This window comes from Triticum dicoccoides, chromosome 2A (assembly GCF_002162155.2).
Source record: "Triticum dicoccoides isolate Atlit2015 ecotype Zavitan chromosome 2A, WEW_v2.0, whole genome shotgun sequence".
NCBI classification, from domain to species: domain Eukaryota; kingdom Viridiplantae; phylum Streptophyta; class Magnoliopsida; order Poales; family Poaceae; genus Triticum; species Triticum dicoccoides.
The window spans coordinates 666,724,816-666,740,843 of NC_041382.1; the positions used below are offsets into that span (position 1 = coordinate 666,724,816).

Here is a 16,028-nt window from a genome sequence, read left to right on the forward strand (position 1 = left end):
TGCATTACCGAGAGGGCCCAGAGATACCTCTCCGACAATCGGAGTGACAAATCCTAATCTCGAAATACGCCAACCCAACATCTACCTTTGGAGACACTTGTAGAGCACCTTTATAATCACCCATTTACGTTGTGACGTTTGGCAGCACACAAAGTGTTCCTCCGACAAACGGGAGTTGCATAATCTCATAGTCATAGGAACATGTATAAGTCATGAAGAAAGCAATAGCAACATACTAAACGATCGGGTGCTAAGCTAATGGAATGGGTCATGTCAATCAGATCATTCACCTAATGATGTGATCCCATTAATCAAATAACAACTCTTTGTTCATGGTTAGGAAACATAACCATCTTTGATTAACGAGCTAGTCAAGTAGAGGCATACTAGTGACACTCTGTTTGTCTATGTATTCACACATGTATTATGTTTCCGGTTAATACAATTCTAGCATGAATAATAAACATTTATCATGATATAAGGAAATAAATAATAACTTTATTATTGCCTCTAGGGCATATTTCCTTCACAAAATAGCACTTCCTATATATAATTCTTTACCGTCGGACCATTCCGGAACTCCTCGTGACGTCCGGGATCTCATTCGGGACTCCGAGCAACATTCGGGTTACTGCATATACATATCCCTATAACCCTAGCGTCACCGAACCTTAAGTGTGTAGACCCTACGGGTTCGGGAGACATGTAGACATGACCGAGATCGCTCTCCGGTCAATAACCAACAGCGGGATCTGGATACCCATGTTGGCTCCCACATGCTCCTCGATGATCTCATCGGATGAACCACGATGTCGAGGATTCAAGCAACCCCGTATACAATTCCCTTTGTTAATCGGTATGTTACTTGCCCGAGATTCGATCGTCGGTATCCCAATACCTCGTTCAACCTCGTTACCGGTAAGTCACTTTACTCGTACCGTAATGCATGATCCCATGACCAGACACTTGGTCACTTTGAGCTCATAATGATGATGCATTACCGAGTGGGCCCAGTGATACCTCTCCGTCATACGGAGTGACCAATCCCAGTCTTGATCCGTGTCAACCCAACAGACACTTTCGGAGATACCCGTAGTATACCTTTATGGTCACCCAGTTACGTTGTGACGTTTGGTATACCCAAAGCACTCCTGCGGTATCCGGGAGTTACACGATCTCATGGTCTAAGGAAAGGATACTTGACATTGTAAAACTCTAGCAAACGAACTATACGATCTTGTGCTATGTTTAGGATTGGGTCTTGTCCATCACATCATTCTCCTAATGATGTGATCTCGTTATCAATGACATCCAATGTCCATAGTCAGGAAACCATGACTATCTGTTGATCAACGAGCTAGTCAATTAGAGGCTTACTAGGGACATATTGGTGTCTATTATTCACACATGTATTACGATTTCCGGATAACACAATTATAGCATGAATAAAAGACAATTACCATGAACAAGGAAATATAATAATAATCCTTTTATTATTGCCTCTAGGGCATATTTCCAACAAAAATTTCCCCACCAGGGAAGAACGTATAGCACCATGCGTAAGCTTGCCAAATGTTATCGGGACACAGTGCAGTACCAAACATGCATGCCACCGTCCTCCAGGTCACCCTGGCAACAGGGCATGTAAAGAATAAGTGTTGAGCAGTCTCTCGCCCACCACAAAAAGAACATTTAGGATTTCCCTTCCACCCTCGATGCTTCATCACATCTCTCGTTAGGACAGCGTCTTAAAACAGCTGCCACAAAAATATTTGGATCTTAAGAGGTATTCTGGCATTCTAGATCCATCTATAATCGCATCCAGCAATGTTTCTTTCTAGGAAAGAGTAAACTGATTTAGTAGTAAAAGAAGATTTCCCTCCCATGCCCCATCTAATCACATCGGAGGCCTCTGAGACACAAGCCTCTCTAGCCATTTTACTCACATTCACCCATTGAGCACTAAGCTCACTGTTCAATCTCCTTCTAAAGAAAGAGGAGGGATCAGCATTTAGGCACTGGGCCACTGTGCACTCAGAAAGTTGCAGATGGAGAATAAACGAGGAATTGTTCCTTCTATTGGGAAGTTGGACCGTTGTATTACATAAACGCTGCCAGGACAACAGGTAACACAGACAACGTAGCAAAGACGGCCACATGGACACAACGAGGATGACCGCTATTGCTGCAAGCCGGACGCGTGTTCTAGCGAGGTCAATCAGTGTTGCTATAAGTTGGATGCATAGAGGTGTAAAGCTAACTAAGTGTAGATGCTAGGACTATAAGGAGAACTAATTGATCCTTAGCATCGGTGTTAAGGGTTGTTGCGTGATTAATGGTTGACTGATATGTCTGTTAGAATTTGATGTGCGTCTCCCTGTCGTGAATCTGATTGCTATCATGCCACACTGATGTACATGTTAACTTTTACTCCCCTTGCAATGCACGGGCATATGTGCTAATTTGACATAAAAATCTTTTCGGTGGCCTAGCGGTGACTCAGAGAAGGTGGCAAAATTCGCATAAAGTTCACTTGGTAGGCTTTATCAGTCAACCGTGGTCACACGCTGAACAATCTCTTCTCTCCCAAATGTCAACCACCATCGCTTTGTTACTTGTTCACCTCCACCTACTCCTGTGCGGCCATGGCGCCGCCGCCGTCGCAGCAACGGCGACACCGCCGCCTCTCCCGATTCTGCCCGTCCCTTCCTACGCGCAGCTCCAGTGGCAGCTCTCCGAGATGGCCCTCTTCATCCACTTCGGGCCCAACACCTTCACGGACTCCGAGTGGGGCTCCGGTCACGCCGACCCCGCCGTGTTCGCGCCGTCCGCGCTCGACGCCGGCCAATGGGCGCGCGTCGCGGCGGAGGGAGGGTTCGGCCGCGTGGTGCTCACGGCCAAGCACCACGACGGGTTCTGCCTCTGGCCGTCGGCGCTGACGGACTACTCGGTGGCCGCCTCGCCGTGGCGGGGTGGGGCGGGGGACGTCGTCGGCGAGCTCTCGGCCGCCGCGCGCGCGGAGGGGATCGGGCTGGGGCTGTACCTGTCGCCGTGGGACCGCCACGAGCCGGTGTACGGCGACACGGTCGCGTACAATGAGCACTACATGGGCCAAATGACGGAATTGCTCACCAGGTGTGTCAATCTGTGTGATCCGAGTTACTACAATGTTATTGCTGCTCCATCTTTTATTTGCAATTTTTTAGGAGAACTACTGAATTTAGAATCAATGTAAAAAATAGCGTGCTAGGACCAAATTGTGTGGCCCTTAAAATATGCTATTAGCATGCTATAGCGTGCTTATTAGCGAGACATTATACACAGATTTATTTAGCAAGGCATTCCTCAAAACACTATAGCTTGCTATTAGCGACGCTATGGGGCGCTTTTTTTTCACTGTTTAGAATGCAGGTCGTTGAAGATGTGATTTTGGAGTGAAAATTCAAAAAAAAAAGGCTTCCTTCTTGACCTTTGCAGAAAACCGTAGTATCTGTTCTTACAGCATTACAGGATTACGATCTTGGATCAGTGTTTATTGTTCTGCTCGATTGTAAACATGAAGTTTGGCCCTTGTGGTGTTTCCTTGGTGAAAATTACTGCAATTTATCTCTATGATGATATTAACATTTTGTGCATATGCTTCTAGTATGTTGCTTCATGCATTACTTTGAACTCGGTTGATTACACATAATCAACAGTGGTACATTTGGTACCTGGATTGTGGAGCGTGTGGATTGTACCCATATGTTTTGCCTATGTTTTGTGGTGGACTTGGTGCTTAAGCTGTTTGTAAGCAGTCTATAAATTCTTCCTTTTATATGTTCAGGTATGGAGATGTGGAGGAAGTTTGGCTTGATGGTGCAAAGGGCGACGACATGTACATGGATTACATGTTTGATGCCTGGTTTGCGCTTATCCATCAGCTCCAGCGAAGGGTGGTTATCTTCTCAGATGCTGGACCAGATACTAGATGGGTAGGAGACGAGGCGGGGATTGCGGGCCGTACTTGCTGGTCTCCTTTCAACAAGACTGTTGTGACAATTGGACATATCATTCCTGAGTAAGTGATTTAGTCCTGCTTAATTGGAAAAGGTGTGATAACTATTGTTAATTAGTGTAAAGCCCATGCTTTAGTGCGGTTATTATTATATATTTTAGGTAGTCTATTTTAAAACATTTACATATAAAATTTGTAGTCTGTTAAGGATAGAGCTGCAAAGTATAAACATCATATTGCTAAAAAAGTATAAACATCCTTGAAATGCATAAATAAATTGAAATGTTACATTGTAGTATATAGTTTTCTAGCACAAATAAGGCTCGATGGTTGCATTTTTTGGGAAGTTATAAATTGAATTTTGTAATGTGTTAATCTATAAATTATTGTTCTTCTTTTTATTCTTTTACAGTATGTCTTTTCATGTAAAGAAGTATTTTCACCAAGAGACATGTCTTTCCACGACGAGACATCTTTTACTACCAAGATCTAATGAACTGTTCTTTTTAGGGTGACATGGCTTAACGTGGATTCTACATTAGGCGTTAGTTTTAGAATAAAGAAGGATTATGTACAATTATATTGTATTTGGTTGTATATAAAAATTTGGAGTGTTTGTCAAAAATCCTACCCTGCATTAGATCTTACCTCCCAGCTTACAATCACAGAGGTTATGTCACGTACTTCTGTTGAGATCCTAGCATGGATGAGACCTTTAGCCATAGGTAGACTTGGAATTTCAATAGCTTTTCTTGTGTGGATTCCGGATTCTTGACAAACTGCCGAAATGCCTTAGTTGTAGAAAAATTAAGGTATGTATAATCTTCCCATTTAGTAGGAGACAAATATAATTTAACATAACCGTGCTTCCATTTTTTTTCTCTGTTTCGCATGAGGAAAAAATTAGTACTGTAGTGCAATTATTGATTTGGAAGACAGCTGATGCTGCATAGCTTTACTGGAAGATGCATGAGAACGGACCGTTAAACTTTCATTCCCAGTACAGTACTACATTTGTACCGATGCTTCCAACTACTGTAATGATAGCATATCTTGAGGAACTATTGTCCTTCCAAAGTACTACCTAACTATAACCTCTAAACAGACAGCTAATGATAATACTTGATCTAAATAAATACTGCAGCTATCTTCACTTCGAAGGTAAGCTTCATTCATGGCATCAGGCGGTTGAAAGTACTTAATTAGGGTGCTATTATTTAGCAGAATTTGGTAATGGATGTATGGACCGAAAAATACCCACTACAGTGCCTCCTTTAGTAGAAAACATAATCAAGACAGCATGTTTTGGGATGTGATTTACGTACTGGGTTGCCTCAGAATGAAATGAGCTATAAGAATGGCTACAAACTATGAAATTTCATTCATATTCAGATTCCAAAGTTAAAATCCCTTGTTAAACCAAAAATTGGACTAGTGGACTTGATTCCTTTACTTATGTGTAGCAACGACAGCCATGAAAATGATTGGCATGAAATAATCTGTAGTTGGTTCATATACTTTTAGACTATGCCTCTATGGCGTATTGGCATTGACATCTCATCTCATAATTGTACAACCTGCAGTGTTCTGATTTTGAGGGATGTTTACTGAAAGTGGAGTTCGCTTGTCATTGACAAGCATATTGCTTTTAAGAAACAATTAGTCTACTGACTGGCATGCCAACTTTATTGCCAGATACTCACAAAGTGGGGATCAATTTGGTGAAGAATGGGTTCCTGCAGAATGTGATGTTTCCATCAGGCCAGGATGGTTCTGGCATGCCTCAGAGAAACCAAAAAGTGCTGTAACCCTGCTTGACATATACTACAAATCAGTTGGTAGAAATTGTCTCCTCATATTGAATGTTCCTCCCAATTCATCCGGGCTTATTTCCGACGAAGATATGCAAGTCCTTCAGGAATTCACCGAGATCCGACAGACAATTTTCTCTCACAACTTTGCTGCCAACGCGACTGTCACAGCAAGCAGTGTGCGTGGTGGGTTGGAGAACCTGCAGTTTGCACCCTCCAGCGCCCTCCGAGATAGCATATACTCCTACTGGGCACCACAGGAAGGGCAGACAAGCTGGGAAATGCTCTTCGACCTCGGGCGATCCACTTCCTTCAACTTGCTCCAGCTCCAGGAGCCTATCCAGATGGGCCAGCGTGTGATCGAGTTCCATGTGGATGTCCTACTGGGTGGACTGTGGCAAACAATTCTTGAAGGCACGACAATTGGGTACAAGAGGCTGCTCCGGTTCCCTGCCGTCGAAGCCCGGTACCTGAAGCTATGTGTCGACAGTGCACGTGCAGACCCACTGATTGCATTCGTCGGCGTTTTCATGGACCCCTTCTCGGATGCATATGGTTTAGACCATGAGAAGCCATCCCATACTAATAGCAGTGAAGTCATAATGTTAAGGAGAGGCCATGCTGCTGCCAACAGGAGTACTGCTGCAATGTAAGCCCGAGCGCAGTTTGTGAAGTGCCACTTCAGATTTCCCAGTGTCATGTTTCATCATCACCTGGCCCTTGTTTTGGGATCAACATGGTGTCCGTGTATATCTTACGATTCGATTGAAGACGAAGCGCGTGGTGTTCGATGGTAAAGCGGTACGTGTGCACATATTTTCCGTCAGTATGGATTGTTCTTCGAAGCATTCTGAAGTAACAAATTTAGTTTCTGCAACCAAGCATGGTTGATCATCCTTTGTACTTTCCCAGGCCAGTTCTTGTTCTGAAAAAATCGCTGTAGAATGGTGTGATCAGAAACCTTGTACACTAGTTCCTGAATAATGTGATTTTTCTTTTGAAGACGCTGAATAATGTGATGAGGAACTCTGCTTTCTGTGAAGTGATTGTCAATTTCCGTATGACCGCGTCACTGAAGATGGTAATTCACAAACCGCCCTGCTTTACGTATCCTACACTCGAAGGCGTAAATTGGCTGCTTTGCCGTCTTCCACCTCACAGATGCACACAGCCGCCCATGGCTCGGCCTTGCACGGCCCCCGTGTAAACCCCAGATTTATCGAGCAGGCGGAGCCGCTCTCGCCGCCGCCGCCGGCGATAATGTCCGACCAGCAGCAGCCCAGCACCCTCCTTCCCCTCGCCTCCCTTCCCGCAAACCCTAACCCTAACCCTACCCCGCCCCCGGTACCCGCCCCCACCCTCGCCCTCCACATCCCCGCCCTTCCCAGCCCCAGCAAGCGCAAGCGCACCGGGTTCCGCCGCAAAGTCCCCTCCGCCGCCTCCCCTGCTCCCCACCCGCCAGTTCCCCCCTCCGCCGCGGACGACATCATAGTGATCAACCGGGAGCCGACAGCGGAGGCCGTCACCGCGCTCACCGCCGGGTTCCCGGCGGATTCCCTCACCGACGAGGAGATCGAGGCGGGGGTGGTCTCGGACGTGGGCGGCATCGAGCAGGTCAACTACATCCTCATCCGCAACCACCTCCTCACCAGGTGGCGCGAGACCTTCAACTCATGGCTCGCCAAGGAGCCCTTCGCCTCGCTCATCCCGCCCCACTGCGAGCACCTCCTCACCTCCGCCTACAACTTCCTCGTCTCCCACGGCCACGTCAACTTCGGCGTCGCCCCCGCCATCAAGGAGCGCCTCCCCAAGGAGCCCACCAGGCCCAACACTGTCATCGTTGTCGGCGCTGGCCTTGCTGGGCTCGCCGCGGCACGGCACTTGCTGGCGTCCGGCTTTAAAGTGATTGTATTGGAGGGACGCAAGAGGTGCGGTGGCCGCGTGTACACGAAGAAGATGGAGGGTGGTGGGCACTCAGCTGCTGCTGACCTCGGTGGCAGCGTGCTTACCGGCACATTTGGGAACCCTCTCGGTGTTGTGGCTAAGCAGCTCGGCTTGCCGATGCATAAGATCAGAGACAAGTGCCCACTGTATCGGCCGGATGGGTCGCCAGTTGATCCGGAGGTGGATAAGGAAGTGGAGGGAACATATAACAAGTTTCTTGATAATGCCAGCCACCTGCGGGCAGCCATGGGGGATGTGGCGATGGATATCTCTCTTGGGGCGGCGCTCGAGACATTACGGCAGTCTGATGGGGGTATCTCCTCAGAGGAGGAGATAAACTTGTTCAATTGGCATATAGCAAATCTGGAGTACGCCAATGCAGGATTATCTTCAAGGCTTAGCTTTGCATTCTGGGACCAGGACGATCCGTATGACATGGGTGGGGATCACTGCTTCTTGCCTGGTGGCAATGGAAGGCTTGTACAGGCCCTGGCAGAGAATGTGCCCATTGTTTACGAGAGGACAGTGCACACTATACGGTATGGAGGGGATGGCGTGCAGGTGGTTGTCAATGGTGGTCAGGTGTATGAAGGGGACATGGCGCTGTGCACTGTGCCACTTGGGGTTCTGAAAAATGGGGGTATCAAGTTTGTACCTGAGCTGCCACAAAGGAAGCTTGATAGTATCAAGAAACTAGGCTTTGGGTTGTTAAACAAGGTCGCGATGTTGTTTCCTCATGTTTTTTGGAGCACCGACCTTGATACCTTTGGACATCTGACTGAAAATCCAAGTCGTCGAGGGGAATTCTTTCTGTTCTATAGCTATGCAACAGTGGCTGGTGGTCCATTGTTGATGGCTTTGGTTGCTGGTGAGGCTGCCCACAACTTTGAAACCACGCCTCCAACTGACGCTGTCAGCTCAGTTCTTCAGATACTAAGAGGTAAGGCTTCAATGTGATAGTTTCTATCATCAAATTTTACATTTTTGCTATATAGTACTCCCTCCGTTCGGAAATACTTGTCGCCAAAATGGATGTATCTAGAACTAAAATACATCTAGATACATTCATTTTTCCGACAAGTATTTCCAAACGGAGGGAGTAACAGAGTATATAAGGTATTCAATACCTCTCGCAACTGATTACTAGAACAGATTCTTAGTTCCGTTCACATAGGCAATTGCACTGAAATGTGTAGTGTTCATTCATATTGTACCAATGAATTTAACTGCTCAAAAATGGTTTCTGTCTAAAAAGTGAAGCTTGTATGTTGCAGGTATCTATGAACCACAGGGAGTTGAGGTACCTGATCCTCTACAGAGTGTTTGTACTAGATGGGGCACAGACTCTTTCAGTCTAGGTTCATATTCGCACGTTGCTGTTGGAGCATCTGGAGACGACTATGACATATTAGCCGAAAGTGTTGGAGACGGCCGGTTGTTTTTTGCTGGAGAAGCCACCACAAGGCGTTACCCTGCAACGATGCATGGAGCATTTATTACTGGCGTACGAGAAGCTGCTAACATCAATATCCATGCCACCGCCCGAGCAACAAAGACCAAAGTAGTAAAAAGCCCATCTACAAATGCTCAAGCTTGTGCTACCTTGCTAGTAGACCTGTTTAGGCAACCAGACTTGGAATTTGGGAGCTTCTCTGTCATTTTTGGCGGAAAAGCCTCGGATCCCAAATCTCCAGCCATTCTGAAGGTGGAACTGGGTGGCCCTCAGAAGAAAAGTGCGACCGAAGGAGGGAAAAAAGAGCAGCACCACTCAAACAAATCGTTGTTTCAGCAGCTACAGTCACATTTCAACCAGCAGCAACAGCTCTATGTGTATACATTACTATCGCGGCAGCAGGCTATGGAGCTAAGAGAGGTTAGAGGGGGTGATGAGATGAGGCTGCATTACCTCTGTGAAGCACTGGGCGTGAAATTAGTTGGCAGGAAAGGTCTTGGTCCTGGGGCTGATGCTGTGATTGCTTCCATTAAGGCGGACCGGAACAACAGTAGAACTAAATCTGGCCCCTCGAAGCTGAGAGTGCGGGTTTCTAAACCCCAACCTTCTGCTAAATCATGATCCCTGACTACTGATTCTGTTAGGAGCCTGGATGTACATAATTTGATAGAGTTGGTTGTCTTTGTTGTTCAATCATACTTTTGCTTGGAGATTCATTTGGATGGAGCCTCTCAAGATGTGCTCACAATCTCATGCCTCATGTTTGGTGATGGTTTGATGATGCCACTATCTAGATTTCGGGTAGGGCATCCAAATTTGCGTAACATCTAATTTATTTGTACCATTACGGCTTACCCTTGAAGAAGGTTGTTCAAATGGGATAAGTTGGTTAGCTGGTGTGCATGAACTTCAGATAATTGAAAAGGAAACATGTCTGCTGTTTTTTAGTATGCTTATATACTACTCCCTCCGTTTCTAAATATTTGTCTTTCTAAAGATTTCAACAAGTGACTACTCTATAATATGTCTATATACATCCGTATGTGATAGTTCATTTGAAATATCTAAAAAGACAAATATTTAGGAACGGAGGGAGTACAAGTTTATTTGGCATATTTGACAGTTGATATACTCTGAATGAATGGCCATGAATCGTGTAACAGCTGGTAATTGCTGCAATTTGAGCAATTCAGTATTAGACAAAGCTTCAAGGATCAGCCAGCCTTTCCTTTGCGGTGTTCATTGGTGTTTATCATTTGGCAGCAATTGTACGCCTAACGACAACAATGTCCAATCGTGCAATCACTAGTCACCGCTGACTGAGTGTGTGCTCAGTGCCCCGGTCTTTGAATAGCTGCGAGTGAAAATGCTCCTCTTCAGTACCACCCAGATTTGCAGGCAGCGCATGTTTATAGATACCAGAACAACCCACTTCCATCACTAGCAGCATTAGTTGCTGATGTATTACAGTCATGGTTCAATTACAGTGTAAAATGCTTTGCGAGTAAATAATGAAAAATAATGGCTTCTGCCTGGGAGAGAAACTAGCAACACGCTAATCAGTTTAACATTGCCCTTCCTTTCCACATCAAACAAGACTTCAGAAAAAGGATAAATCCGAGGTACAGTGCATAACTAAGTACATGAAAACAGCAGCACTGCAAGCCAAAGCCTAGAAATCACGAATGCAACCACAACCGATCCCGTAGCCTCTCTTCCCCTGCACCAAACATCTCATCCACCCTTTCTCCATCCCGGTAAAAATGGAAGGTCGGGGTGTATCGTATGTTCTGAGTTGTTTCGGGGCATTCATCAACATGGGCATAGACGAAAGTAAGATTCTTGAATTCGTTGCTGAATTTGTAGAAGGGTGGAAGAATCTGATTGCAAACACCGCACCTGGGTAATCGACAGGGATGAGTCGAGTTAATCACATTATGAGGAATGTATTCTCACTAACGAACAGTAGTGATAGGCAGACCGCTAAGCTATGCAACATACTAGTACGTATTATACAGCATGTAATGAAACAAACTTTAGATACACAGCTAGTAGTAGATAACTTGGACCATGTACAATGCAAGGTGCTCATAATTAATAAACCAAATTTTCTTAAGCGTCAGTGCTTATTTCTACAGAAGAGGTGCCTAAGTAAGCGCCTGTTCTATACAAATAAGCACCGGTGCTTAAATAAAAAACCAGCCATTTTCACAAGCACCCTGTAAGCACCTTGCATTGTACATATGCAGATTTCACCACTTTAGGACATAAAGCTTGCATTGGAAAAGCTTAGCTCATATGAATCTCAATAATTAGCTGTGTGTGTTGTATACTCTCCACATACATCCTAAAATGGCTGCAGAATTACATAAGATAGACATAGTACTGCAACAACTGATTATTACTCAATTGGGAAGAATAGTATCAAGTCATCAAGCAGTCAAAAGATTGATGCACAATCTTTAGTAGTTGCTAGTAGTTACAGTATAAGGTTCTCAATGCAAGAAGAAACAAAAGGTACATAGCAAGAAGGTTACATACCATGAGGCGCCATAGTTGATCACGGCCTGCAATGGAACAAAGCCAAAGAGTTCAATCAAAACAAACTTCCAGGTGACAAATTTCCATGGATTCGAAAGATCATCGATACTCTAGTAACAAATCTACTTTTTAAGGCTCATGCCTGTTTACCTTTCGTGCTCATTTTCTGGATATCATGTGGCAGAAAAGAAACATGGTTTTACCATCTCAGTATCGTATCTGCCAGTGCCAGTTAAACCGAGGTAGTCTGGCATGCATATCAGTATTTTCACCATGTGTGCTATTAAATAAAAAAGCGAAGGCGCGTAGAGGTAACATCTACACTTACTGAAGACTTGGAGGATTTGAGGGAATCAAGCATCTGTCTCAACTGCGGGTCGCTGCCAGCGCATCGCACGCTGCCATGGGAGCCACCTGGAAGGGGCAGTCCGGTGCCCTCCAAACCTGTCTTCCTGGCTTCCTCCTTCCCGTTGCCTGCCTCGGCGCTCATACCACCCGCCAGGTTTCTTCTGCGGCTATAATCCCTCAAAAGCCTGCAGTTGGAGCAAGGATTTAGGATTACAGTATACAAAACCCTTATAAATCCTGGCAATTAAGGGCAGTTCCTCCACTAGAACGAGGAAGAGGTCACGGATGCCACACCGCTTGCAACCGATCTCACCAGTCAGGGGCAGACCAACCAACTGGGTGAGCGAGCAATATATAGCTCATAGGCATAACATTGGATTGTTGCTTCTCAAAATGACTAACAGAAAATTTACGTTCTCAGGTATCGAAAATTATGACAATCTCTTCAAGCATCAAAGTTTCGCATCAATTCTTTGCGTGGTCCCCACCCATCCCAAAACCTAGGGTTTGAAGGACTGCCCAAATCATGCAACAGAACATACAAGCAAGAAAAGAAAAGGAAGAAACCTTACCTACCAGCTGTGTCAATGCCCCACCGGGAGGGCGGGCTCGGTGGTGAAGGGTTCTGGGAGGCGTCCTAGCCACTCAGTTCTGCCCCGAGCCAAGTCTATTTAGTGTCAGCGGCTTTTGAGCTCCATTATGTGGACTTCACCAATTTGTGAATTATGGACTTGGCGGCTCAGAGCTCCACGGAGAAAGCGGAGGCTGTGGTGGCGCCACGCAATACGGGGAGGCGGTGGCAATCTCGACAGGAAGGCGGTGGAAGAGGGAGCGCGGCGCGGCTGAGATCTCAGCAGGGAGGGAGGCAGCAGCCGGCGAGAGGCTTCTCTCTCACACGGACTGAGGTTGTGTTTGGTTGAGCTGCAAATTCTGAAAAAGCTGCTGTGAGCTCTGAGCTTTGAGAAAGCTGCTGTGAACTTCTAGCTGTGGAAAAGCAGGAAGCTGTTTGGTTGAAACAACTGTGAAATTGTAGATTTGGCTGTGGATTGTCTGTAATGCCCCTGGGCCATGAGTGAATATGGTTATATGCTAATTGACTGTAAAGCAGTGATCTGTACATTGGTAGGCGGAACGACCCTTTTGCAAAGAAAATTTGTGACAATGAAGATGATTCATAGCTAACACATATGCAATTCAAAGACTATACTTTGATGTTGCATATTACATATAAATAGATATTGACCCTATAATAATATTACAAAAGGCATGCACCATCGAAAATACATATTGTTCACATGATGATGACCTCCATCAACATAGCTAACCTATGTTGCTATCGCAAGACAAGCATCTGCTATCCTACTACGAATAGTGTTCATGGTATCTTCGTTCTCTTCCTCTTCAGCTTTCCATGACGTCTCATTCTGTGTGTTTTTGTTTAATTTCTCTTCTTCCATGACACGGCCAAGACATTCACTGAAGCTGAAACCCAGGCAATTTTGGAAATGTTTTCGGCAAGAAATCTATCCAGTGGGATAAACCACTGATGCACCATACTGTCATTTATCAAGCAATTGTTCAAACCTATCTAAAAATAAAAAATGTACGACTCCCTTCAGCTGGGCTTGAGGATGTTAATCAAAGGTTAGCTTGACAATTGATGAAACATGTCAATTACGCTGCAGTTTATAGTCAGGAAAAATATGACATGATTTTGCTTTTGCTTGTTCATTCAGGAGAGGAAAATGGGGTCTTCCAAAGATTGGATGACATAACGAAACAAGCATACAGATTAGCAAAGGCTTTGCTTGCAAGTTGCCAGGCAGCGACTCATGGCTTTGCTAAATCTACAAGCCGAAAGATAATCAATCTCGGTAGAAATGCAACAAGCAAGTGATATCAATAGAAAGAAGCTGCCCAGAACCGTTACTGACAAAGTCACCAGTGAATAATGAACACTGGTGACAAAATACAGCAAATGCAATGTTTCACAATAACACCAATACGTTCAGTACAGAGGGCTGCAAGGAATTTCAGATACTTCAGTTGCAGTAGTTGTCAAACAAAACTATCAGTCCACTAGCCTTCAAAGTATACTACTCCCTCCGTTCCTAAATATAAGTCTTTGTAGAGATTTCACTATGTGGACTACATACGGAGCAAAATGAGTGAATCTACACTCTAAAATGCATCTATATACATCCGAATGTGATCCATAGTGGAATCTCTACAAAAACTTATATTTAGGAACGGAGGGAGTAGTTGTGACATTAGCGTGACAGGGGAGCAACCGAAGCATGATATTAGATGAAACAGACTGAATTTTTGGTTGGGACTTTGAGCTTAAATTCCAAGGAAATACTGAGCAACACCATGGATGAAGAAAAGAAACCATTCGTTGGTTTTTGAGGTTCACAAACAATAACAGCACAAAATGGAGACCTGATAGCATTGCTGATGGCAACAAGATGGTGACATCAGACACTGCACTGGTAGGAACGTAACACAGCCAACATAGCACGAACGAGGACCGCCGTGATGAGGGGAGGAACGGGCAAGAGGGAAGATGGAGGAGGAAGGAAGTACTAGGAGGGAGGAGGTCCGGTGCGCCGGAGCCGGAGCCGGCGGCCGGCCGGCCGGCCGGACCAGGGCCGCCGGGAACAGGAGAAGCAAGAGGAAGAGGGAGGAAGCTGTACCTGGGTGGAGGGTGGAGGTTCGCTGGCGCGGGCGGCGGCGGCCAACCCTAGCCTGCGTTTCCTGCCTTCCTGGGAGGCTCGATTCCTGTCGGTCGTGCGCGAGGGCGAAGCAGCTCGTTCGTTTCTAGTGAAAAGACGGCGAACGGGTATTCACTTGCTAGTGGCATCCGGGGTAAATACTTCTCAATTTTAGAACCTGAAATCTAAAAAGCGGCCGGCCACTAAATAGACAGAACGAGCGGCCGGCTCCTGGCCGCTCGATCCTGACCCGAATCGCCACATCCGGGGTAAGTACAGCCATCAAGTGTGACTACATAAATAACAATCTCGCCGAGTGCTTCAACGCTTGGGTGCGAGATATCAAGGACTTGCCGATTGTTCAGCTAGCTGACAAGATTAGAGAGATGATTATGGAACTATTTAGAAAAAGAAGAATGATTGGAGAAAGATTTACAGGGATAATACTTCCATTTGTCATACACCAACTAAATGCAAAGACTCGAGGACTAGGTCATCTCAAGGCTAAAGCATCAGCTGATTGGAGTGGGGAAGTGAAAAATGCTAACAAAGAGGATGAAAGACATGTGGTCAAAACTCTCACACATGAGTGTACATGTCTGCAATGGCAGCACACGGGCAAGCCTTGCGACCATGCACTAGCCTTCATAAATGTCTTGCAAGCTCGCAACTTTGTTAACATGGAGGACTATGTACATGAGTACTACTCAGTTAGCAGATTTAGGGCAGCATATGAAGGTGTAATTGAGCCCCTTACGGACAAGAATCAATGGCCACACGTGGACACAGGCTTTGTGTTGCGTCCACCAATTCCAATAGGCAAGAAGAAAGGTGCTGGAAGAACAAGAAAACAGAGGATAAAGAGTTGGTGGGAAGGTGGATCAAGGAAAGGATCCTTGAACAAATGCAAAAAATGTGGGGAGATAGGACATAGAGAAGCTGGTTGTCCTCAAAATGGAACAAAGAAAAGGTACATAGTAGTACTTGTTGCTGTTTTCTATCTATAATACCATGGTTCTTTTACATGAAAATAGTTCTAATTGCTTCTTTTTGTAGGAAAAGTAGGGGGAAAAAGAATCCATCTCCATGGTTTGATGTTTCCGTTAGCAATGCCGTTCCATCTACACCAACCAAGAGCAAGAATGATGCCACTTGTAGCAGTCCTGGAGCTGTCACAAGAAGCCAAGCTGCAGCTCAAGCTAGTCCTGGACCTGTCACAA

The 16,028-nt window shown here is 45.5% G+C and overlaps 2 protein-coding genes across 5 annotated transcripts in view; one reads left to right on the forward strand and one right to left on the reverse strand.

The window, feature by feature from the left end:
- Positions 1 to 2,567: 2,567 nt before the first annotated feature.
- On the forward strand, positions 2,568 to 10,152 carry LOC119356088 (lysine-specific histone demethylase 1 homolog 3-like). Its single transcript, XM_037622986.1, has 5 exons — positions 2,568 to 3,135; positions 3,827 to 4,060; positions 5,693 to 6,457; positions 7,461 to 8,692; positions 9,027 to 10,152. The coding sequence occupies exons 1-5, from the start codon at positions 2,591 to 2,593 to the stop codon at positions 9,824 to 9,826; spliced, it is 3,576 nt and encodes a 1,191-aa protein (XP_037478883.1). The 5' UTR covers positions 2,568 to 2,590; the 3' UTR covers positions 9,827 to 10,152.
- Positions 10,153 to 10,617: 465 nt separating this feature from the next.
- The window catches only part of LOC119356089 (thioredoxin-like 3-3), a 6,754-nt gene continuing 1,343 nt past the window's right edge, over positions 10,618 to 16,028 (reverse strand). The window contains exons 2-5 of one of the 4 annotated variants that reach the window (XM_037622991.1): positions 12,667 to 13,024; positions 12,075 to 12,279; positions 11,747 to 11,772; positions 10,618 to 11,104 (exon numbers count right to left, since the gene is read on the reverse strand). In XM_037622991.1, the coding sequence (XP_037478888.1) occupies positions 10,885 to 11,104; positions 11,747 to 11,772; positions 12,075 to 12,236 (408 nt within the window). In that variant the 5' untranslated portion in view covers positions 12,237 to 12,279; positions 12,667 to 13,024 and the 3' untranslated portion in view covers positions 10,618 to 10,884. Of the gene's footprint in view, positions 11,105 to 11,746; positions 11,773 to 12,074; positions 12,280 to 12,666; positions 14,258 to 16,028 lie in introns of those variants that run through there. The other 3 variants (XM_037622990.1, XM_037622989.1, XM_037622988.1) reach the window with 3 other exon arrangements.